Source organism: Sapajus apella, unplaced genomic scaffold (assembly GCF_009761245.1).
Source record: "Sapajus apella isolate SASKATOON/1434 unplaced genomic scaffold, GSC_monkey_1.0 scaffold9, whole genome shotgun sequence".
In the NCBI taxonomy this organism is placed as follows: Eukaryota; Metazoa; Chordata; class Mammalia; order Primates; family Cebidae; genus Sapajus; species Sapajus apella.
Genome location: NW_022436949.1, coordinates 41,677,425 through 41,701,010, shown reverse-complemented (window position 1 = coordinate 41,701,010; position 23,586 = coordinate 41,677,425). Strand labels below are relative to the sequence as shown.

The 23,586-nt window shown below is 36.3% G+C and overlaps 1 protein-coding gene across 5 annotated transcripts in view; it reads left to right on the top strand.

Annotated features, from left to right (window-relative positions):
• Nucleotides 1-23,586, top strand: part of UGGT2 (UDP-glucose glycoprotein glucosyltransferase 2) — a 243,684-nt gene that overhangs the window by 100,919 nt on the left and 119,179 nt on the right. For all 5 annotated transcript variants that reach the window (XM_032277500.1, XM_032277501.1, XM_032277502.1 and 2 more), the window contains 3 exons: nucleotides 15,675-15,794; nucleotides 17,043-17,128; nucleotides 17,978-18,113. In XM_032277500.1, coding sequence (XP_032133391.1) covers nucleotides 15,675-15,794; nucleotides 17,043-17,128; nucleotides 17,978-18,113 — 342 coding nt within the window. The remainder of the gene's footprint in view (nucleotides 1-15,674; nucleotides 15,795-17,042; nucleotides 17,129-17,977; nucleotides 18,114-23,586) is intronic.

Below are 23,586 nucleotides of genomic sequence, written 5' to 3'. Positions count from 1 at the left end.
GTCTGCTGGGACACCAAATATTTAGTTGGTTCATGGTGTCCCATATGCCACATAGGCTTTGCTTATTTTTATTTTATTTTTTTGACTAGAATATTTTAAAAGTCTTGCCTTAAAATCCTGAGATTCTCTCTTCTACTTGATCTAGTCTAATGTTGAAGCTTTTCAATGTATTTTACATTTCATTCAATAAATTCTTTAGTTCCAGAATTTCTATTTCATTCCTTTTTATGATAGCTTTCTCTTTGGTAAATTTCTCACTTATATCCTGAATTGTTTTTCTTATTTTTTGTGTTGTTTTAAAGTATTCTCATCTCACTGAGCTTGTTTAATATCAGTATTTTGAATTGTTTTTCTGGGATTTCATAAATTTCTTTTAGATTGGGATCTGTTGCTAGAGAATTATTGTGTTCCTTTGGAGGTTGCTTGTTTATGTTCTTGTGTCCTTACATTGACATCTGTGCATCTGGTGTAACAGTTACTTATTCCATTTTTAGTTTTTGAATTTGCATTCTTAGAGGAAGACTTTCTCCTGACCATATATCTATGGTGTTAATTGCATAGGACACTTTGGCATTTATTCTGAATATATACGGTAGGGTAATCTCTGTATGATTTCTTCATCTGTAAGTATCATTAGTGGTGTCTCTTTTTCTAAGTGGCTTATAGCACAGTTGCTAGTGGAGGCTGTGATGAAGTTTTGCTGAAATGTAGGACACCAGTTGGGCCAGACTTCGGGCCCTATAGCTGGCAGTGGTGGGTTGAGCCTGCCTGTCCTTGGCCCCCAGGGTGGTGTACACTGGCACTAGTGTTAGCAGGTGGAGGGAGGTTAATTCTTGGGCCTCTCGATGACTTGCTTGGGTGCTGGAAATGGCAGTGGTAGGTGGGTTCTTGAGCACCTGAGCAGTGGTTGTGGCATGGGCAATGGCAGTAGCAGTGGTGGGACAATTCTCTGAATTGTCCCAAGGGTCCACACCGGTGTTGGCAGTAGCTGTGATGGACTGGGTCAGCCATTGCTCAGGCCCTGAGGTGATGGTAGTGGCAGGTTGGGTGGGCATGACACTGGGAGATGTGCTCAGATGCCAGTGGTAATGGATTGGGGTGGGTGATCTCCAGGTCCCTGGACAGTATGCTCAGGTACTGGGAGTGATAGAACCAGGCAAGATGGTTCTTAGGCCCCATGTTGGTACATTCAGGCTCTGGCTATGGTTGGTGAGCAGAGGGGCAGCTGGATGATCCACCAGCCACAGGTGGAATGCTCAGGTAGAGGCAGCAGCAGCTCTGCTGCTGCTGCTGTTCTGCTAGTTGGGAGGGTGGGGTCACTTTCAGTGGGAACAATTGGAGGCAGGTGGCTGGGTGCACTCTGCTCACCCTGTCTCTCCACCCTTACACACAGCTTGCATCAGGCAATGGAATTTGTCCTTGGGTACATGAAAATGTGTGATTGCTCCTCTGCCAGTGGCTTCTGCCTTGGCCTTAGCAGGGAATGCCAGTGGGACCCCATAGATAGGGATATGCAGGGGCTGTTGGGCCCCAGGGCAAGACACAGTCAGTGGGGGCTGGGTTCTCAGAATGGTGCCATATGGCAGCAGCTTAGGACTCAGGGGTTTGTGGGACTGGGCATGAGCTTCCTCTCTGGTTTAGTAGTGGCATTGTGCACTCTCCAGATAGCTCTCTCTGTTAGTCTCAGGGCCCATGAGGGTCAAGGGGCTTTGCCATGGTTAGGATGGTAGGAATCCATAGTGGAAATGTGGACTGCTGGGGATCTCTCACTTATACTTTCCTTGCATTAGGGAACCTCTCTGGGCTTCCAGCCAATACTAGCCTACCAGTATGCCTTATGTCTCTCTCCTTTCTTGCTTTCAGTTTTCCTGTCACTTCTCTGGAGAATTCCAGTGTTCTCTCTTAGACGATCTATTCGAAGTGTGATTATCTGCTTACTATTTTGGTTTCTCTCCATGGGAGAGGCAAGTAGCAGATATATCTATCTATTTAGCCATCTTGAATGGCTAAAAAAAAGTTTTTAAGGGGAAAAAAACCTCTCTGTAATTTTTACTAATTGTTTTATACAGAAATGTAAGGGATTCCCTCTGAAGCATCTCAGTTATTATAGATAATTTTGTCTTACCTGAACAACCTTCCAGCTCATAAATGTATATGCCTTCTCAGAGCCAAAGGACTGCAGCAGCCCCAAGAAAATGCCATATTCCCTGAACATCAGAAACTTCAGACTCAGGAAAAATAACAAATTACTAATTAGTTATCATTTGTGTTTTCTAGAACACTAAGTGGCTTGTTATAGCTGTTTGTTACTGTTTCTGCCACTCTTTAGACCATATTCTTTCACTGGCTAGATTTCACTTTTACTTCCTCTTTAATCTAACTAGCAGATGTCTTTTCTAAAAATGGTATGTAAGGAAAACAAATGACCACGTCAGTAATCTTAATACTTGTGTCTGGTATTTAAGAATTTGTGCTTTTTAGGCCGGGCGCGGTGGCTCAAGCCTGTAATCCCAGCACTTTGGGGGGCCGAGGCGGGTGGATCACGAGGTCAAGAGATCGAGACCATCCTGGTCAACATGGTGAAACCCCGTCTCTACTACAAATACAAAAAAATTAGCTGGGCATGGTGGCGCGTGCCTGTAATCCCAGCTACTCAGGAGGCTGAGGCAGGAGAATTGCCTGAACCCGGGAGGCGGAGGTTGCAGTGAGCCGAGATCGCTCCATTGCACTCCAGCCTGGGTAACAAGGCCGAAACTCTGTCTCAAAAAAAAAAAAAAAAAAGAATTTGTGCTTTTTGACTTTTGTAGAAGAATGCTGAGAGAGAGTCACACAAAATGAGTGAGGTAATTTTCAAAGCTATTCTAGACATAGTAAACAGACATATAAAGAAATCTTCCAATTCTCTTTGCAAAACAATATCCTGCCTTGCTTCTGAGGTTGGCAGTGGAGGATAGTCATTCTGTGTGTGGAGGAGCAGTTGGACTTTTAAGCCCTTATGCTGCTCCCGATGCCCCCACACTCTGCAGAGCCCCTTTTCCCTGGGCTGTCTCTCAGATTCTGGCAAGCTTTCAGAGATCAGTCTCAGATGGTACACCTCCCTTCTCTGCCACCCTACTGTAGACTATCTCTTCAGAAGCACTAACAGGACTGTTAATTTGACAAAATTACCACGGGCCCAAAACCCCAGGAATTCCAGTCCATAAACAGTATAGCTGGTTTTGGAACCCACCCTCCATAAAGGTTGTGGCCCCATGAGATTGTAACAAAGCAGTTTTTATTCAGATAAATATGCGTAGCATAATATTTGCTCTTTTAACCATTCAGTGGCATTAAGTACATTCACAGTATTGTACAACCATCACCACTGTTTATTTTCAGAACTTTTTCATTTTCCCAAACAGAAACTCAGTACATGTTAAATAATAAATCCCCACACCCTTCTTCCTGAAGCCTCTGGTAAGCTCTACTTTCTATCTCTATTAATTTGACTATTCACACTTCATGTAAGTGGAATTTTAAGAACAATATTTGTTCTTTTTGTGTCTGGCTAATTTCATTTAGCATAACGTTTTCAGGGTTCAGCTATGTTGTAGCATGTAGCAGAGTTATGTTTCTTTTTAAGACTGAATAATATTTCATGAATGTATATGCCACATTTTGTTTATTCATTCATCTGTTGATGGACATTTATGCTGCTGCTAACTTTTGGCTATTGTGAGTAATGCTGTGCTATGAACACGTTGTACAAGTTTCTGTATTAATCTCTCCTTTCAATTCTTGTGGTATATATCTAGAAGTAAAATTGCTGAATCATGTGGTAATTCTGTGTCTAAATTTGAGAAACTGCCAAACTGTTTTTCACAGCTGTTGCATCATTCTTTATTCCCACTGTTAGTTCACAAGTGTTCCCGTTTCTCCACATCCTCACTAGTTCTTGTTATTTTCTGGTTTGGGGATGTTTTGCTTTTTGGTCATTGCCATCCTACTGAATGTGAAGTGGTATCTCATTGTGGTTTAGATTGCATTTCCCTAATGACTAGTGATGTTGAGCATTGATTCAGAATACCTGTTGGCTATTTGTATGTCTTCTCTGGAGGAATGTCTGTTCAAATCCTTTGCCCATTTTTAATTGTATTTTTTTGTTGTTGTTGTTGAGTTTTAGGCATCCTTTATATATTCTGGATATTAATTCATTATCAGATATATGATTTGCAAATATTTCTTCCCATTCTGTAGGTAGCCTTTTGACTCTGTTGGTAATGTCCTCTGAAATACAACAAAATTTTAATTTTGATGTATTCCAACTTCTTTGTTGTTACCTTTGCTTTTAGTGTTATATCCAAGAAGTTATTGCCAAATCCAATGTCATGTTTTTTGCTTATATCTTCTTCTAAGAGTATTATCATTTTAGCTCTTACCTTTAGGACTTTGATCCATTTGAGTTAATTTTTGTATATTATGTGGAGTAAGGGCTCAACTTCATTCTGACACAAGGGAGATACATCTCCTTTGATACATGAGGATTACAACTCAAGATGAGATTTGGGTGGGGACACAGAGCAAAACTATTATTATTCTTCCCCTAGCGCCTCCCAAATCTCATGTTTTCTCACATTTCAGCACACAATCAAGCCTTCCCGACAGTCCTTCCAAGTCTTAACATTAGCCCCAAATTCCAAACTCTCATCTGAGACCAGGCAAATCCCTTCCACATATGAGATTGTAAAAAAAAAAAAAAAAAAAAAAAAAAGTTACTCTAAGATACAATGGGGATACAGGCATTGGGTAAATGCTGCCACTCGAAATTGGAGAAATTGGCCAAAATAAAGGGGCCATAGGCCCTATGCAAGTCCGAAACCCAGCAGGACAATTGTTAAATCTTAAAGCCCCAAAATAATCTTTGACTTCACATCTCACATCCAGGGCACACTGATGGAACGGGTAGGCTCCCAAGGCCTTGGGTAGCTCTGCCTCTCTGGCTCTGCATGGTACAGCCTCCATGGCTGCTTTCATGGGCTGATATTGGCTTCTAAATGCACAGTGCAAGCTGTCAGTGGATCTACCATCTTGGGGTCTGGAAGATGCTGGCCTCTTCTCACAGCTCTACTAGGCGATGCCCTTGTGGGAACTCTTCTGTCAGGGCTCCAACCCCAAATTTTCCTACCACATTGCCCTAGTAGAGGTCCTCCATGAGGGCTTTATCTTTGCAGCAGACTTCTGCCTGGATATCAAAGTGTTTCTGAACATCCAAGTGTTTCCATACATCCTCTGAAATCTAGGCACAGGTTTTCAAACCTCAGTTCATTACTTCTGCACATCTTCAGGCCCAACACCATGTGGAAACTGCCAACGCTTGGGGCTTGCACCCTGTGAGGCCACAGCCTAAGCTATATCTTAGCCCTTTTTAGCCACAGCTGGAGCTGGAGTGGCTGGGATTCAGTCCTTCATGTCTTGAGCCTGCACAGAGCAGCCAGCATGGCCCTGGCTCATGAAATCATTTCTATTTCTAGGCCTCTGGGCCTGTGATGAGAGGGACTGCTGTGAAGATCTCTGAAATGCTCTAGAGATATTTTCTGCCTTGTCTTGGCGGTTAACATTTGGCCTCTCCTTACTTATACAAATCTCTGCAGCAGGCTTGAATTTCTCCCTAGTAAATGGGTTTTCCTTTCTACAGCATGATTGGACTGCAAATTTTCTCAACTTTTTTGCTCTGCTTTTCTTTTAAATGTAAGCTCCAGTTTTACATAATCTTTCTTTACATAGGTCACCTCTTGAATGCTTTGCAGCCTAGAAATTTCTTCTACCAGATACCCTAAATCATCTCTCTCAAGTTCAAAGTTCCACAGATCCCTAGGGCAGGGACAAAATGCCTCCAGTCTTTTGCTAAAGCATAGCATGAGTGACCTTTGTTCCAGTTCTCAATAAGTTTCTCATATCTGTCATAGACAATCTCAGCCTGGAATTCACTGTCTATGTCACTATCAATATTTTGGTTAAAACTGTTCAACAAGATTCTAGGAAGTTCCAAAGTTTCCCACATCTTCCTGTCTCCTGAGCTCTCCAGACCATTCCAACCTCAACCCATTACCTACTTCTAAAGTTGCTTTCACATGTATAGCAGTGACCCCTCCCAGTACCACTTTTCTGTATTAGTTTGTTTTTACATTGCTATAAAGAACTACCTGGGACTGGGTAATTTATGAAGAAAGAGATTTAATTGACTCACAGTTTCACAGGCTATAGGGAAGCATGGCCTAGGAGGCCTCAGGAAACTTAAAATTATGGCAGACTGTGCAGGGGAAGCAAGCATATCTTACCGTCATGAAGCAGAAGAGAGCAAGCAAGCAAAGGATCAAGTGCTAAACGCTTTTAAACAACCAGATCTTGTGAGAACTCACTAACAAGACAGCACTAGGGGGATGGTGCTAAACCATTATAAACTGCCCCCATGATCTAGCACCTTCCACCAGGCCCCTCCTTCAACATCTGGGGATTACAGTTTGACATGAGATTTGGGTGGGGACACAGAGCCAAACCATACCAATTTCCATATACTAAAATTTGTTACAAATTTCAAAAAACATGTGCATCAATGTGTTCTCTAATAGACTTTTTTTTTTGAGATGGAGTCTCACTCTGTCACCCAGGCTGGAATGCAAGGTGCAATCTTGGCTCTCTGCAACCTCTGCCTCCCATGTTCAAGTGATTCTCCTGCCTCAGCCTCCCAAGTAGCTGGGATTACAGGTGTGTTCCACCATGCCTGGCTAATTTTTGTATTTTTAGTATAGATGGGGTTTCACCATCTTGGCCAGGCTTGTCTCGAACTCCTGACCTTGTGATCCACCCACCTTGGCCTCCCAAAATGCTGAGATGGCAGGTATGAACCACCATGCTCTGCTTCTAATGGATTTTATATCTAGTAAATGTGTAAAACTATATTTTGTGACAGTGTTCCAGATGTAATGGAGATAGCCCAACTATGTACTAAGTGCACATATTAATTTCTCCCCAGACGTGTCTTTACAGATAAATGTTACTGCCCCATTTTAAGGATTTTTCTGCCTCATTTAATTACAGAAGTCATAAATATAATCCTCTAGTATAAGATTTAAACATAAGTTTGCACTTGTAATAACACATATATTCAGTTAAAGTTGATTTTCTGGAAATATTAAAGGATTATACTGGACCTCTAATCCATTAACTCTAAGTTAATGGTATTTTGTATGATAACTAGCTAGCCAAAATTATGAATGTGTGCTGTAATCATGGAAAAGATTTTTTCTTAGCCATCTATGTAGGTATGTACCTAATCTTGACACTAATAGTGATATATGGTAGAGATAAGTCCAGTCACATTATAAGTGAATATTTGAAGAGAATCTTTTCCATTGTTAGTACCACAGAATAGAACATAGTTCAGATGGTATCTGAAAACCATCCCATTATTTTCAAATTAATAAGGACTCTTGGTTGTCATTGTGACTTAAAGATACTCAGTGTTTTCAATTTTAAGAAAATTGAGAAATTTATATATATTTTTACCTACATTCACAGCTTCTGGTTGTTATTGATGTGCTATATTAAAACAATCTTGTATTTCCTTTATTCTTATGTTAAACAGACCACTTTTCTAGGCATGTACATTTTATAAATCCCAAATAAATACATTTAAAGAAATTTTTAAAGGAGTAAATAGGAAAGCTTACTTCTTTTGACCAGCCATTAAAGTGAATTGTTTGGCTATTTGATTAGAAATTCTATTGTAGATGAAATTTTATCACAATGTAATGAAAAATTGCTTCAACTGTTTATGCTCCTCTACTGTGAGTAGACAATCATATATTTTGGAAAAAAATGAATTTTGTGAAAACCAAAATAAAAATTATTTTAGGTGCTTGGGGGAAACATACTGTGATTAGTTCAGTGTTTCTAGGCTTTTTGTAGAAGAGTATTTTTAAAAATCTAGTTTATAAATGTTTGACTTGCTATGAAGATGAAGATGTATGTAATTATGTGCACAGTGAAATCACATAAAACATGACTTTGTGTACACAGATTTAGCTACAGATAATTTAGAGAAAAAGGTGATTTAAGTTCAATTTCTTAAGCCTAAGAGTAAGCATGGAAGGAGAGAGCCAAATTTGTTTTCCCTTAATTACTTTCAGTTCTCTTGTGTGTGTTATGAGACTTTTTTTTTTTGAGATGGAGGCTTGCTCTGTCACCCAGGCTGGAGTGCAGTGACACGATCTCGGCTCACTGCAACCTTCACCTCCCAGGTTCAAGCAGTTTTCCTGCTGTAGCCTCCCAAGTAGCTGGGACTACAGGCACACACCACCATGCCCGGCTAATTTTTTGTATTTTTAGTAGAGATGGGGTTTCACTGTGTTAGCCAGGATGGTCTTGATCACCTGACCTTGTGATCCTCCCTCCTCCACCTTCCAAAGTGCTAGGATTATAGGCGTGAGCCACCATGCCTGGCCAAGACTTTTTATTATACTATGGATGATGTATGATTGTGATTCTCTACTTTTAGTAATTTATAGAATTGTCAAAGGTAATTGCGACTTTTAATTTTTTCCTCAAACAGTGACTTTAGACCATATACTCTATAAATTGCACTAACATACCATTAAATAACAGAAGGTTGTTATGATTTTTCTAAACAAGAAAGACACAGATTGTCTGTGTGGCTGAGAAGTACATTGAAACATCAAAAAATATGGATTGATTAATGCATTCTTGGTTATATGTATTATTAAGAACCATGAAGAGTTAAATGCTACCCATGTTGCAGGCTGACAGGTTAGCCTGTGACAGTTTTATGGATGCTGGCAATAAAGACAGAATTCCTGGGTCAGAAATGAAGGAGTCAGACACATAAGAATAGCAGTAGGCAGAGTATTAGCACTTGTGCCAGTACTCTGAACCCAGTTCCCACAGAGCATTGCGAAGGGAGGGAGCCAGATTATATTGGAAGACACAGTGTTCAAATTAGGTTGCATTAAAGGAGAGGAACACTTAGCTTAGGACCTCAAATTTTCTAATGGACAGTAAACATGCCTGACCTTCGCTTTAGGGCAACTCCTCACTATATAAGCATCCTTGAAAAGAAAGCCTGGAATCAAGACAGTCATTGTTTTTGCTCACAAAATGTGCAGAAACATGAGAACCTGTGGATAATTACTTTCCAGTAACTCAATGTGCGGTGATTGTTAGAGTGAGGATTGGCAGAAAGCAGCAGCAGACGTTGGCAGGAGATCTAAGTTCCTTTTATGTAGGTAAAGGATATGGCTAATGGAACATAGACGTGTGTACGGTAGTACAGTATAAGGAACCCAGTAGAGGGAGGGGTTGGTTAGAGGGCCAAGCCTCCTTAGCTGTCAAAGTGCTCAACCAGGGCTGCTGCATATTATTGTTCATTTCTTGTGCACTGTCCTTATGTACCTAGTGGAGGAAAGGAGTGTGGGGCTAAACTCCGAGAATATTTCTCCTTGCCGTATCCTGTGTGTGCCCTGCCTGATAAGAGGAATGGTTACATCCTTTTATAATTTGTCCTGCAGAGAGGGAACACCTTTATTAATTTTGTATACCTTGAAGTATTACTTTTTGCAACTAACAGAAAAGAACCTTATGGGTAGCCTGCACCCAGGTACCACCTGATTTGTGTAAGAATCCTATCTAGATTCTTTCTTTTTTTTTTTTTCCTATCTAGATTCTTAAGCTTGCATTTCCCACTCTCACTAGGTTTCTGTTTTGTTTCATTTTTTTACCCTTTTGGCCTATTGCAACTTTTCTGGAAACTAATCTACCTATTTACCAGGTGCAAGTAACTTGTAAAAAATGATATTCAGCTGTACCATATCCTGGTGGACACAGACTTTAGGCCTGCCTGAGATCTTTTTCTGTAAATTCATCCCCTTTCAAGATGATGATAATTAACAGTGGGAACATAGTATTTTGACTTTAAAACATTTTCTTGAATCTAGGGCAGAAAAAAATAATACCAGTCATGGTAATTATGATAGCAACTTGTCCTACCCAGTGAAGGATAAGTGCTATACTGAGTAAACAAAACAAAATAGTTCACATTTCTTAAGTAATTCAGTGATTCGTTCTTTATCCCCTCTGCTTTCTTGTAAGACATCAAGCACAGACAACTGCTATACATGACAAGTTGAGTGTCCCTTATCCAAAATGCTTGGGACCGGAAGTATTTCAGATTTCAGAATTTTTTGGATTTTGGAATATTTGCAGATATGTGTTGATGAAGAGTCAAATTCTGTAAAATATTTGAAGAGATTTATTCTGAGTCAAATATGAGTGACCAGTGGCCTGTGACACAGCCCTCAGGAGATCCTGAGAACATGTGCCCAAGGTGGTCAGGCTACAACTTGGGTTAATACATTTTAGGGAGATGTAACACATCAATTGATACATGTAAGATGTACATTGGTTTGGTACATCTGGAAGGGACGGAAAACTGGAAGCAGGGGCCTTCCAGGTTATAGGCGGATTCAACAATTTTCTAGTTGGTAGTTGGCCGAGTTGTTTTCTAGAATCAGTAGAAAGGAATGTCTGAGTTAGGATAAGGAGTAGTAGAGACCAAAGTTTTATCTGCGGATGAAGCCTTTGGGTGGCAGGCTTCAGAGAGAATAGATTATAAATGTTTCAAATCAGAGTCTGTTCTGTCAGTTGTAAGGTCTGTTTTAATGTTAATGCTCGTCAGCTGTGTCTGAATTCCAGAAGGGAGGTGGGAATAATGAGGCATGTCTGATTGTTGTGGGGCTTAGAATTTTATTTTTGGTTTACATACATAATGAAATATCTTGGAAAAGGGACCCAAATCTAAACATGAAAGTTATTTATGTTTTGTGTATTCCTTATACCCATAACCTGAAGGTAATTTTAGATAATATTTTTTAATTGTGTGTATGAAGCTAAGCTTGTGCACTTGAGACATCAGAAAACAAAGATATCAGGTGTGGAATTTTCTACTTGCAGCATCGTGTGGGCACTCAAAAAGTTTCATATTTTGAAATGTTTTGGATTTTCAGATTAGGGATGCTCTACCTATAGGTATATTCGACATACCTCTGAAGCATTTCCTTTCGAGCATCATGCTTAGGGACTCTCACAAACACTAAAAGTTCTTTTTAACTATAGTAACTATTTTATTTTAGATAATAAAATAATCAGCACATGGCCCCTGGCAGTCTTCTCTTCAAACTGACCTTTTTATTCTTTAAACACTACCCGCTTCTCACAAGATGTTGTGTAGATCATCTTGACTCTTCTTTTCTCCAAATGTGGAACTGCCTAGTCACCAAGTTTTGTTTGGTAGAAAGTAGTGCTAACAACCAAAATCTGGGCATTAGATGTTCACTTCATATTGTTTCAATAAAACATTCAGAGTAGAATTCAGAGTGATGAAGGCAGAGCAAGAAAAAAATTTCTTCTTTTAAAAGGGCATGTATTTATGTTGGTAGTTCTAATTAACCTCTACCTTTATTTTCATCTCTTTAAACCAGTTTCCCTCTTTTCCTTTAGTTTCAACGTGCCTTGTTATATTAATAATGTGTTCAAATTACAGCTTTGGTCCTCCCTCCTGCACTCTCACCAAAGTTAAAAGGCTCTTCTTTTGTAACTCTTAGTGCTAGTGCCCTGGTATTGCATTCAAAGTATGGAGGTTCTGACTGACCCCCATCAGCATCATTTGCCCTTCAACTCTTTGAAAAGAAAAAGACATTGCAAAATTTTTCTAAAGGAATACTAAAGTATGCAATGCACACATACAGTTCCATAAACTTAGACAGTAGCATAAAGGGAACAAAGACAGATTCAAGGTTTTCTGGATTTAACCAAAACTCTCCTTTTGCTTTGCACTTTGATGGTAACAGTGTCATCATTTATCTTCTATCACAGCCAGCTTTAGTGTTGAAATTTCATATACCATGTGTTCATTCACTACTGTAGCAGTCAACTTTTTAAAAGCCAATTTAAAATGTCAGAAAATATGCCCAAAGTAATGTTAAGAATCATAATCATAGATCTTTAAAATTTTAAAAACTTAAAGTATAATAATTTTTTAGGTACATATTTTCATAACATTGTCTCATTCAGTAAGAGTCATTCTGTAAAAGACATCAAGACATTTGGATCATAGCATGTTTTCATTATAGTTTTTATATAGTTGTCTTACATGTAGATACCCTCCCATACATATTTACTGTTAAATTGCAGACATTCTTGATCAGTCTCTAGGGGTTTGCATTTTCACATGAGCATTGAGAATTTACTAGGTTTTAGCTACAAAGAGAAGGCTTGGTGACAATAATATAGTTTTATGGTGAATTAAAACATGTCAGCCTCCTAATCTTATATGCTATGATATTCATATTATCTCCATAGAAGGGAAAACCCCCACAAACTCACTTTTTTCTTGTGACTTGGTAAATAGGTTTCAATAAGATCAAAGAATTGGCCTTCCATATCCAAGGGTTCCATATTCCCGGATTCAACTAACCATGGAGTGAAAATATTCAAAAATAATAAAATAAACAAAAATAATATAAATTTTTAAATAATATAGTATATTTACATAACATTTACTGTATGGTATTAAGCATTATATGTAATCTAGAGATGATTTAAGATATATGGGAGGATGTGAGGAGGTTCTATGCAAACACTATGCCATTTTATATAAGAGGCTTGTATATTCTTAGATTTTGGTATCTTGAGTCCTGGAACCAATCCCGCCACAGATACTAGGGGATGGGTATGTTTTGCCAAAATCTTATCAGACTGACGAGGGATAATGCTTTTGTCTTTGACCCCAGCAAAGCCTGGGGCCATTATATCTTTTTTTGTTTGTTTTTCATTTGCTTTTTTCTTGTGGCTTTTTAGAGATGGCCTTCACCAAGTGCTAGAGCGTTACTTCTCAAACTACTCATAGTAAGAGAATAGCATTTCCCCCCAATCTTTTACCAATCAATATGTTGTGGCCTACTCCTATGACTAATGTTTATCTTTTTTTTTTTTGAGACGGAGTCTCACTCTGTTGCCCAGGCTGTAGTATAGTGGTGCTATCTTGGCTCACCACAACCTCTGCCTCCTGGGTTCAAGCAATTCTCCTGCCTCAGCCTTCTGAGTAGCTGGGACTATAGGCGAGCACCACCATGCCTAGCTAATTTTTGTATTTTTAATAGAGACAGGGTTTTACTATGTTGGCCAGGCTGGTCTCAAACTCCTGATCTCATGATCTGCCCACCTCAGTCTCCCAAAGTGTTGTAATATGTATCTTGTACTACATGTGGCACACCGTAGGAGTTTGATAAACCCCAAGCTGTCCTATACCATGTCCAGTGAGTTGAGATCACTGATCATGTTCTCAGATGTCATGGCCATGTCCAATTATTACAAGTTGTCGAACACTTAATCTCAATTTCTATATTTACAAGTTATTAACAATCTACAGACCATGAATTTAGTTGCACTGTAGTTGAGAGTCTCATTTTGTCTGTCTAGGCACACCTGCTTTTAGTCAGGAAAAGTAGCACTGCTTGAAGGCTCTGTATAATTCCCAGCTCCATTGGGAATGGGAGTTCTGATTCCCTTTCCGAAAGAGTTGCCGAATTCTCACTCTTAGCCTTCTTTGAGTCTAGACAAGGCATGTTTCCTCTTTGGGGCTGGACTTCTCTGCACCTATATCTTCCTTTCTCTTTTTTCCTCTGATTGACTAAACTCATTTACTTACCTTCAAATTCATTAATTCTTCTATCTGCTCAAATATGTGTTATAATATGTGTTAAGCTCCTCTCATTAATTTTTTTATTTCAATTATTTTTAAATTCCAGTATTTTCATTTGGTTCTTTTTATAATTTTTATCTGTTTGTTGATTTGTCTTCATGCCTTCCTTTAGTTATTTAAACATCATTCCTTTTAGCTATTTGAACATGCATCCTAAATTCCTCTGTATTATTCATTCATCTGTGTGTGTCTGTTAATTCTGTCACATTTTCTCTAAAGCCACTGCCTTTGACTTAGCTCAGTCCACAGTAAACTCATATCTGGATTATCTAGATTACTGTAGAAACCTCCTAATCTCTTCAAGTATTATTTCTCCAGTCTTTCTCTCCATTCCTCCTGGATTTTTAGTTACCTATATGCTAGACCTTTTTCATATATTTCTAATCTCTCTCACACTTTGTTTGCTTTGTCTTTTTTTTCTTCATATTTTAGTTTCTGTATATTCTATTGATCTGTTATGCAGTTTACTAATCCCTGTCTCTTCTGTGTCCAGTCTGCAATTAAACCCACCCAATAAGTTCTTAGAGTTGTTAATTACAAATATTATATTTTAAAATTATTAAATATTTCTTTCTTCTTTAAATAGATTTTAGTTATGTCAAAATTTTTCTTTTTATAAATTGTAGTGCTTTTTAAAAAAATATATTGATGATAGTTATTTAAATTCCATGCCTAAGTAGTCTTTGGGGTTTTTTATTGTTTTTTGTTTTTTTTTTCTCTTGGATTTCAATATTTGGTCCTTTTTTTCTTTTTCTTTTTTTTGTATGCATGACTTTTTTGTTTTATAAGAGCCAGAAATTGATGAAAAGCTGTAGAAGTAGAAAGTTAAGATTTGTTCTGGCAGCCTGAGTGCCAGGTGCTCACTTGCTTCCGTTGAGGCTTGTTTTTAGTCTTTATGAATGCTCTTATATTTTTGTATCTTCATTCTACGATCTGGCCTTACTAGCTCTCAAATGACAATCTGCAGTGCATAGTACTTGAACTTCAGTCTCTGTCTTCCCAATACTATGTTATGGCTGTGGTTTCAACCTGTCCATTCTCTTGACTTCTGGCTTTTGTAGAGCTGTTATTATATATATGTGCAGGTTAGGAGACAGCAAATTACTTGAAAGGAATTTGTATGGAGATTTTTCTCGTTTCCTGCAGTTTCCTTCTCTCCTATATTCTCACCGCGCATCCTGCTCTCTAATCTCAGTGCTTTGGCAGCCCATGCTTTGACTTCTGCTTTCCAACTCAGTATTCCTTCAGGATGCAATTTGGGGAAGTTTAGGTCAACCCACGTGGAGCTTGCTGTTTATGCTTCCTGCTTTCAAGGACCGTAACGCCTCACTTCTTGATTGGTGGTTGCTTCCCCCACCACATGCCTGTAAGCAGTAGTTTATATGTTTTCTCCAGCGTGTATAGTGGATTAGAACTTGATTTTTAATGTTGGTTTTGTAATTTAACTTATAAGCCGTTTTATTTTCCTTATGAACAAGTCTTTAAATTGAGAGGGGAGGTGGAGAGGGTCTCATTTACTGCTGATTATATATCTCAATTATAAGATAAATATTCATTTCTCTCAAGTGGTTCATGTAGAGTAGTTTTCATATAATTTTATGTTGCAATATGAAAAACATGAATAAAAGGAATTGTTTTTGAGAGAAGGCTTAATGTAAAAGACTACGCAAGTATAAAATTTTTGCTCATAATATAATTTCTTAATTTAGAGAATATTAAACTAGCTTCTGTATTTAATCAGAAGTATAGAAAATTCTATGTATATTTTTATTTGTCACTTGATATAGTAAAAATCTGGCTTTGAAAATGATTTCAGTGTTATCTTAATAGAGCTTTCACGAATGTCTGGATTCTTTTCTAGTGGATTAATGACTTAGAAAATGATGATTTATATATTACTTGGCCTACAAGTTTCCATGAACTTCTGAAGCCAGTATTTCCTGGAAGTATACCTTCCATAAGGCGCAATTTTCATAATTTGGTGAGTTTATATTTTGATTATGTATCTTATAAAGATATCAACATTTTTTGGATTATCCTGTCAATGAATAGGCATCTGAGTTATAAGGAAATAAGTATTTGCCTGATGCAGCATTGCCTGATGCAGCAGGCTTAGGTGGCATGGCTGACTGGGTGTCAACAACTAGCAATGTCACTGTATTAGTTTGTTCTCATGCTGCTAAGAAAGACATAGCCAGGACTGGGTAATTTATAAAGGAAAGTGGTTTAATTGACTCTCCAGCATGGCTGGGAGGCCTCAGGAAACTTAAGTCATGGCAGAAGGAGAAGCAAACATGCTTCTTCACATGATGGCAAGAAGGTGATAAAGAGAACTCACTCATATCACAAGAACAGCATGAGGGTAACTGCCTCCATGATTTAACTACCTCCCACCTGGTCCATCCTGTGACACATGCAGATTATGGGGACTACAATTCAAGATGAGATTTGGGTGGGCACACAGCCAAACCATATCAGTCATATGTTCTGCCTCTTACTCTTCAGCCCTTATGTCATTTTATAATAACAGTATTAATGTTATTTTTACATTTTTCTCAAAAGAATTTTTGAGAGAACTTTTTTTCTTTATTATAAAGGACTGATGATTAAAGTGTAGTAATTTCAGGGAAAGATACATAAATACCATCTATGCATATAATTTTATCATATATATATTGTCATCTATGCATATAATTTTATTATCCCAATAATATCTAAGCATTCATATTGGAGCTTTGAAAGGTGGAGAAAATACCTAGGGCTTTTTTTTCACATAGGAAATGAATAAGTTATTTTTTGCAGCAGTCTTGATAAAGCAGTTGTGTTAATGCTATTTTTTTTCAGTCAAAATTCAACTTCTGTTTCCTTTTGAAAAAATTTATCACAGAAAATCCAATGAACATTTAGAATAAGGTATTTCAATTCAGGTGAAAGAAAGTATACTGGGCTTCCAAAAAGAAGATGAGTAGCCTGATGTTAAATTCTGTGTATAATTATATTTGGTTGTGCAGCTTTTAGAAATCCTTCATAAATTGTGAAATCTTTTATATGTGTGTTTGTGTGTGTGTGTGTATATATATATATATATATATATATTCCTTAGAATTACTAGAATTTTTAAAAAATGATTCATTGAATTTCATGCTTTGTCACAAAAATTAGTCTGAACTTGAATTTCATGAAGATTCTAACGTGTTGAAATAGTGATTATATACTATCTTTCTTTCAGGTTCTGTTTATTGATCCGGCCCAAGAATATTCCTTGGATTTTATAAAACTTGCTGATCTTTTATATTATCATAAAGTTCCTCTTAGGTAATTGTCATTTTATAGCATTAAATTGTCAACTAAAGGAAATTCAATGTTGTTCATATTGTGTTACACAGAGTATTAATAGGGCATTCAAACATTCAAAGCAATGGTTAGCTCTAGTACCTGACATAACATAGCTGCATGTTGTGAAGTATTAAAAACCTTTATGATGGACTCTGTTTATCAAATCTTTCTGGTAATTTTGTTTATTACCATCCTGAGAGAATAATCTGTCACTCTGGAAACTTATAGAAAGGTCCATCATCCTATGCTTGCAATCCCAGCACTTAGGGAGGCCTAGGTGGGTGGATCATGAGGTCACAGGTTCAAGACCAGCCTGCCCAACATGGTGAAACCTGGTCTCTACTAAAAATACAAAAATTAGCCAAGCGTAGTGGCACACACTTTAGTCCCAACTACCTGGGAGGCTGAGATGGGAGAATCACTTGAACATGGGAAGCAGAGGTTGCAGCAAGCTGAGATTGCGCCATTGCACTCCAGCCTGGGCAACAGAGCAAGACTCTGTCTCCAAAAAAAAAAAAAAAAAGTACATTTACCTTTTTTGCACAGAACAAAAGAACATGGTCAATTGATAATGTTACCACCAGAGGGAGAGAGTTTGATATTATCTTAGAATCTTATCTTAGATTTCTACTGCAGGAGTCCAGTAGCAATGTGGATTTTGGCAAATAAGCATTACAATCAATATTTTGAAGTAATAAAATTATTCTTTTCCCATCTATTAACACATTCTGTCCATCTGGTTATTGTAGTCTAATAATGTTTCTACATAATGGTTTATTGTAATTTAAGAGATAATTGTAACAGTCTTTACTCGTTTTCTTTTTCCAGAATCGGTTTTGTGTTCATTCTTAATACAGATGATGAAGTTGATGGAGCAAATGATGCTGGAGTTGCTCTTTGGCGAGCTTTCAACTATATTGCAGAAGAATATGATATATCAGAAGCATTTGCTTCTATAGTACATGTGAGTTTATCCACTAAATATGATTTCTTTAGAATGTATAATTTTTGCATTGCTATATTTATTATGATTTCTTTAGAATGTATAATTTTTGCATCATATTTATTGTAACATTTCAAAGTTTATAATCTATCATAGAGATTAATACAGATGATGAATTTGTTTTCTGTAACTCCCTGCTGAAGTACATAATATTATCCTCACATTATAAATTAGGCAACTGAGGTTCTGTGAAAATATTTGAATTTACTAAGGTTTACTCAGCCAATAAAGGGATTTAAATTGTATATGTAAGTTTAGAGGAAAACATATTAATAGAAAATGATTATTTAGGGAGGAATTCTTGAATTAGGCTTTGAATAAAGAGATCATTGCAGGCTGGGCACAGTGGCTCCTGCCTATAATCCCAGCATTTCAGGAGGCTGAGGCAGGAAGATTGTTTGAGACCAAGAGTGCGAGACTAGCCTGGGCAACACAGTGAGACCCTGGCTCTACCAAAAACAGAGGCCAGGTGCAGTGGCACATGCCTATAGTCCTAGTTACTCAGGAGATTGAGATGGGAGGATCATTTGGGCCCAGAAGGTCAAAGTTGCAATGAGCCAAGATTGAGCCACTGCACTCCTGCCCAGGCCCTGTCTCCTGGGGGGCGAAAAAAGTCATTGAGGAGCTAAATATTCTGAATGACAAAGTGTATAGACACTTCCTAGAGAGTTTCAAAGAAGGGGGAAGTCACTTACTGACAGCATACTGTGAAAGAGGCAATATTGATAGAGTCTGACAAAGAGATTGTATAAGAGATGTTAGAAATTGGTAAGAACCTGATTAAGGAAGAACAAGAGATAGTAAGATTATTTCATAATTGAGGTTTTAAAATTCTGTTGTAGCTCATTGTAGAAATATATATGTATTAAAGAGCTATATTATTATTACAAAATATCAAGTCGTAACTTATAAAATAACTTCTATCATTTTTTATATTCGTTGAGCTTCAGCTTGTCAATCAATATTTTACAAGAAATGACTCTTCTAACTGAGAAAGGAATTTCCAAAGTAGTGCAAATTTCCTACCATACTTCTGTAGATCCCAGGAAAATCATTAAATACCTTATTAATTCATTAAACTAGAGTATAGAAACTACACTTCAGTGATTTGGGGGCTACAGTTTGCTCTGTAAAATACTGCCTTGGAATATATGTCAATATTAAGTCTCAGCTTATTATTTTACTAATTTACTGGTGTCAGAGTTTATAAAGGACTTAGTCAATTTGAGATTCACCCATTTTATTGTAAAGGATCATTATGATATTCAAAACTTATAAACCTAAAGATATTCAGAAATTATCTTTACCTAAGTTGTCTTAATTATCAGTATTGAATCTGTTTTATAAGTGTTTTGTATCAGACATTAATTTACATGTGATAGACTAATCTACAGTGTTCAGCACAATGCTATTAATGTATAATCGCTAAAAAAACAAATTATATTTGAAACCATAGGGTTTAATACAAAGCAGCATAAAAGTAAGTATTAAATATGTGGCACAGCCCGTAAGTTGTGCTAAACAATTAGAATGAGAGGGAGAAGGAGAAATAATTTGAACAAGATACAGTTTTTAGGAAAATAGATGAATTATAAATTCTTTTTAAAGTGTTTCTCTGTTTTCAGTGAGCTAATTGCTTTATCTCAATTAAGTAATTTGAAGATATTTAGTACTATAGAGAAGAGGGATATAAGACCAAAATAATAAAATACGTGAAAGTTACTGAAATGTGATAATAAACAGCAAATAGTAAAAGTTAATCCAGCCATATCTGTGGCCATATTAAATGTAAGTAAATTAAACTTTAGCATAATAAAAGATAGCAAAAGACAGAAAATTATACACAAGGTGACTATTTCACAAATGAAATCTAAATTGGCCATAAAATATTAGGGGAAATGAGCTTTAGGAAAAAGTACTAAAGTGTATATAGCTTCAAATTATACAATACAAAATTTGATAGCCAGGGAGATAAATGGACAGCACTACTGTAATAGTAGGTTATTTCAACATTTCTCTATTAATAGGTGAAGTAGATTAAAAAATCAGTAAAGATATATATAAGATCTTAACAATACAGTTTACAAGATTAATATTTAAAGGCAAATATAAAATCCATCAATCAGAGAATGAGATAATTTTGCAATCAAAACAGAAGAGGAAAATATGTCTTTTAATTAGAAAAGAAGGACTTAAAAATACTGATTAACCATTCAGAAGTGAGTAACTCATTTTAAAAAGTAGATGGAAAGCAATAAAATAAGAATACACGTTAATGAACTAGGAAATGAAAATATAATTATAGGATCAAGAATATCAAAGTTGATATTCTGGAAAGACAAATAAAATTTACAAACCATATAGAGATCTAATCTGGAACCTAGTTCCAGATGAGCACACCAGTAATAGGAGATAGAAACTTCCAGCTTTTTAACGCCTGGGCTCAGAGATTGGTACATCATTACTTTCAGATTATTCCATTATATTCAGTTTACCAAATAGTCACAGATTCAGATTCATATACCCACCTCTCAAGGGAAGGAGTGTTGAAGAATTTGGAGACCATATTTTAAAACTAGTATAGCAAATTCTACCAAATAGTCAATATTTAAAGAAACAATAATTTCAATCTTCAAAATCTTTTAGAGAATAGAAAAACAGGAAACATTTTCTAAATCAGTCTTTGAATCTAGTATAATCTGATGTCAAAGCCTGATAAAAAGAGAAAAGGAAAAGTTATAGGCTGTTCTTTGTTGGGAATATGTATGCCAAAGTCCTAAATAAAATGTTAACAAAAGAAATCTAGCAGGTATATAAAAAATAAACTGTCATGACAAGGTGAGATTATCTAATGAATGAAAAGAAAGTATTTGAACATTTGAGGAATTTCTAAATATAATTCACCATGTTAATATATTATCATTCAAGAAAATGCATAAGAAACATTTGAAAAAAATTCAAAGCTTTTTTATGATTAAAAACTTATAAAGAAACAAATAGTTTCACAAACTATTATATAGGGAAATTTTATTAATTGATGACACGACATCTTAGCAGTAAGATGACAGAAAGCATTGTTTTTAAAATTGGAAAAAGATAAAGTACCCGCTGTCAACACTTCAAGTATTATCCTCAAGTTCCAGTCAGTGCAATAAGATAAGTAAAGGAAATACTCATTTAAAATATTAAACAAATTATTATTTAAGATTCTAGAGTTGCCTACAGAGGAGACTCGAAAGCATCCATTGATTGTTAGATTTGATAAAAGAGGTTAGTAAAGTAACTGGATATGAGATCAGTATACTAAAATCGTTGCTTTTCTCTCTTCTAACAACAAATACTTATTTACTTTTATCATCAGTTATATTAAGTGCCTACTACATACCACACCCTGTTTTAGGTGCTCGGATAAAGTAATAACATATATAGGCAATAATCCTTCTCATGAGAGTACTTTCTATAATGATTCCCACATTTACAATGACAAGAACAAATAAAAGATACTTAGGAATAATGGGGAGGGGGGTGGAAGGTCTGTTTCGTGGAGAAAACTTTGAATTATACCCATTAAATTTCACCTAAATGAATGAAAAGCTCATGTTTATCAGTAGAAATATAATTAAGAAATACTTCTTAATTATATTGTTTTCTGCAAGTGATTTATAAATTCAATGCAGTTCCAACCAAAGATGAATGTTGGGGATTTTTTTGCGAAATTTGATGTTTATTTTAAAATGTATATGGAAGAATGAAGACTCAAAATGGGTGAGACTTTGAAGAATAAAGTGATGGGACTTGCCATACCAGGTAATAAGATGTATAAAGTTCGTAGTGTTCATTCAAGGGAAAGACATACCTATCAAAAGAACATGGGGGTCCCAAAATTTAAGAATACAGAAGTGGCATTACAGTAAATGGGAGAGACTTTCAACAACTACGGTTTGACAGGGGCTATACCAATGCAAATAAATAAGACTCCCACCTTGTGTAAAAATCATTTCAGTTAGCTTAAAAATGTAAGTCTGGAAATCAAAACTTTTAAAACATTTAGCAGTTAGGACCCCAGGGTAAGGGCTTCCTAGATAAAAAGCTCTAAGTCTGAAGGAAAATACTGATAGTTTCAGCTAAATTACAAATGAAAACTAGTGCTCATTAAAATATGTCATTAAAAAGTAGGGAAAAATGTTACAAGCAAGAGAAGTATTTACAATACATATGGCCAATAAAATATTTATATTCCATGAGATGTAAAGATTTCCTACAATTCAAATAGAAAAACACAAATGACCCAAGAGGAAAAATGCATAAAAGAGTTTTTAAATAGAAGATGCCTTCATGATAAGTAAAAATTTACTGAAATTATTGGTGGTAAATATTTGTTACCATTAATGGTAACTAAACAAGATAATTATCCTACAAATTTGAAAATGCAAATAAAGACTACTACCACGAGATTATTTTATACACTGTAATTTGACAATAATTAAGAAAGCTGAAGGTATCACATGTTAATGAGAATGTAGAGCAATGGAATGCCTTTACATTGTTACCCTGCCTGTAGGAATCTAAATTGGCAGAGCCACATTGAAAAACAATCTGATAATAATTTATATTTTGAAGTTAAATTTCCATATTCCCTGTACACACACACACAACACACACACACACACACACACACACACACACACACCCTAAGAGAAGCTTTTGTACCTGCACCTTAGAAGGCTATTATTAGCAGAATCATTCAGAATAGCAACAAGCTATAATAAAAATGACCCAAATATATATCAGTAGCAAAACAGATTAGTAGCATTTGGCATATTAATAGAATGAAATATCATATGCATGAGCATGGATGTATTAGAAACATAATGAAGTCATAGAAGACTAACACCATACCATATACTTTTAAAGCTCAGAAGCAAACAAAACTAAGTATGGGAATACTTACTCACATAAAACTCTAGAATTTAAAAAGGAAAGGGAATGATAAATGCAAATTCAAAACAATGCTTGCATCTTGAGGCACAAGGAAATGGGATAGGGAGAGAAGTTGTACTTCATGGTATTGGTGCTGTTCCATTTCTAATGTTACCTGATTTATTCATAGAAATTGCTTATTTTATTATTTATGCCTCATAATGTGTATGTTATGTGTATTCCTTTTTGCTTACCAAGTTATAAAAGAATTTTTAAAATTTAAAAATGTGTAAGAGGATTGAGTTGATATTTCTGAGTACCTTATTCAAGGCATTATAACTACCTTATTTCATAGGAATATTTAATATTTTCAAGTGACTAGTAAAATGACTAATCTGAATGACTTTTCATATATCTTTTGCTTTGTTCAAAATCTCATTTTTGCAATTTCCATCTGTTTTACAAAAGACTGAACTTTTCACTTTTTTTGAGTTATGATCATACTATGTTCTAC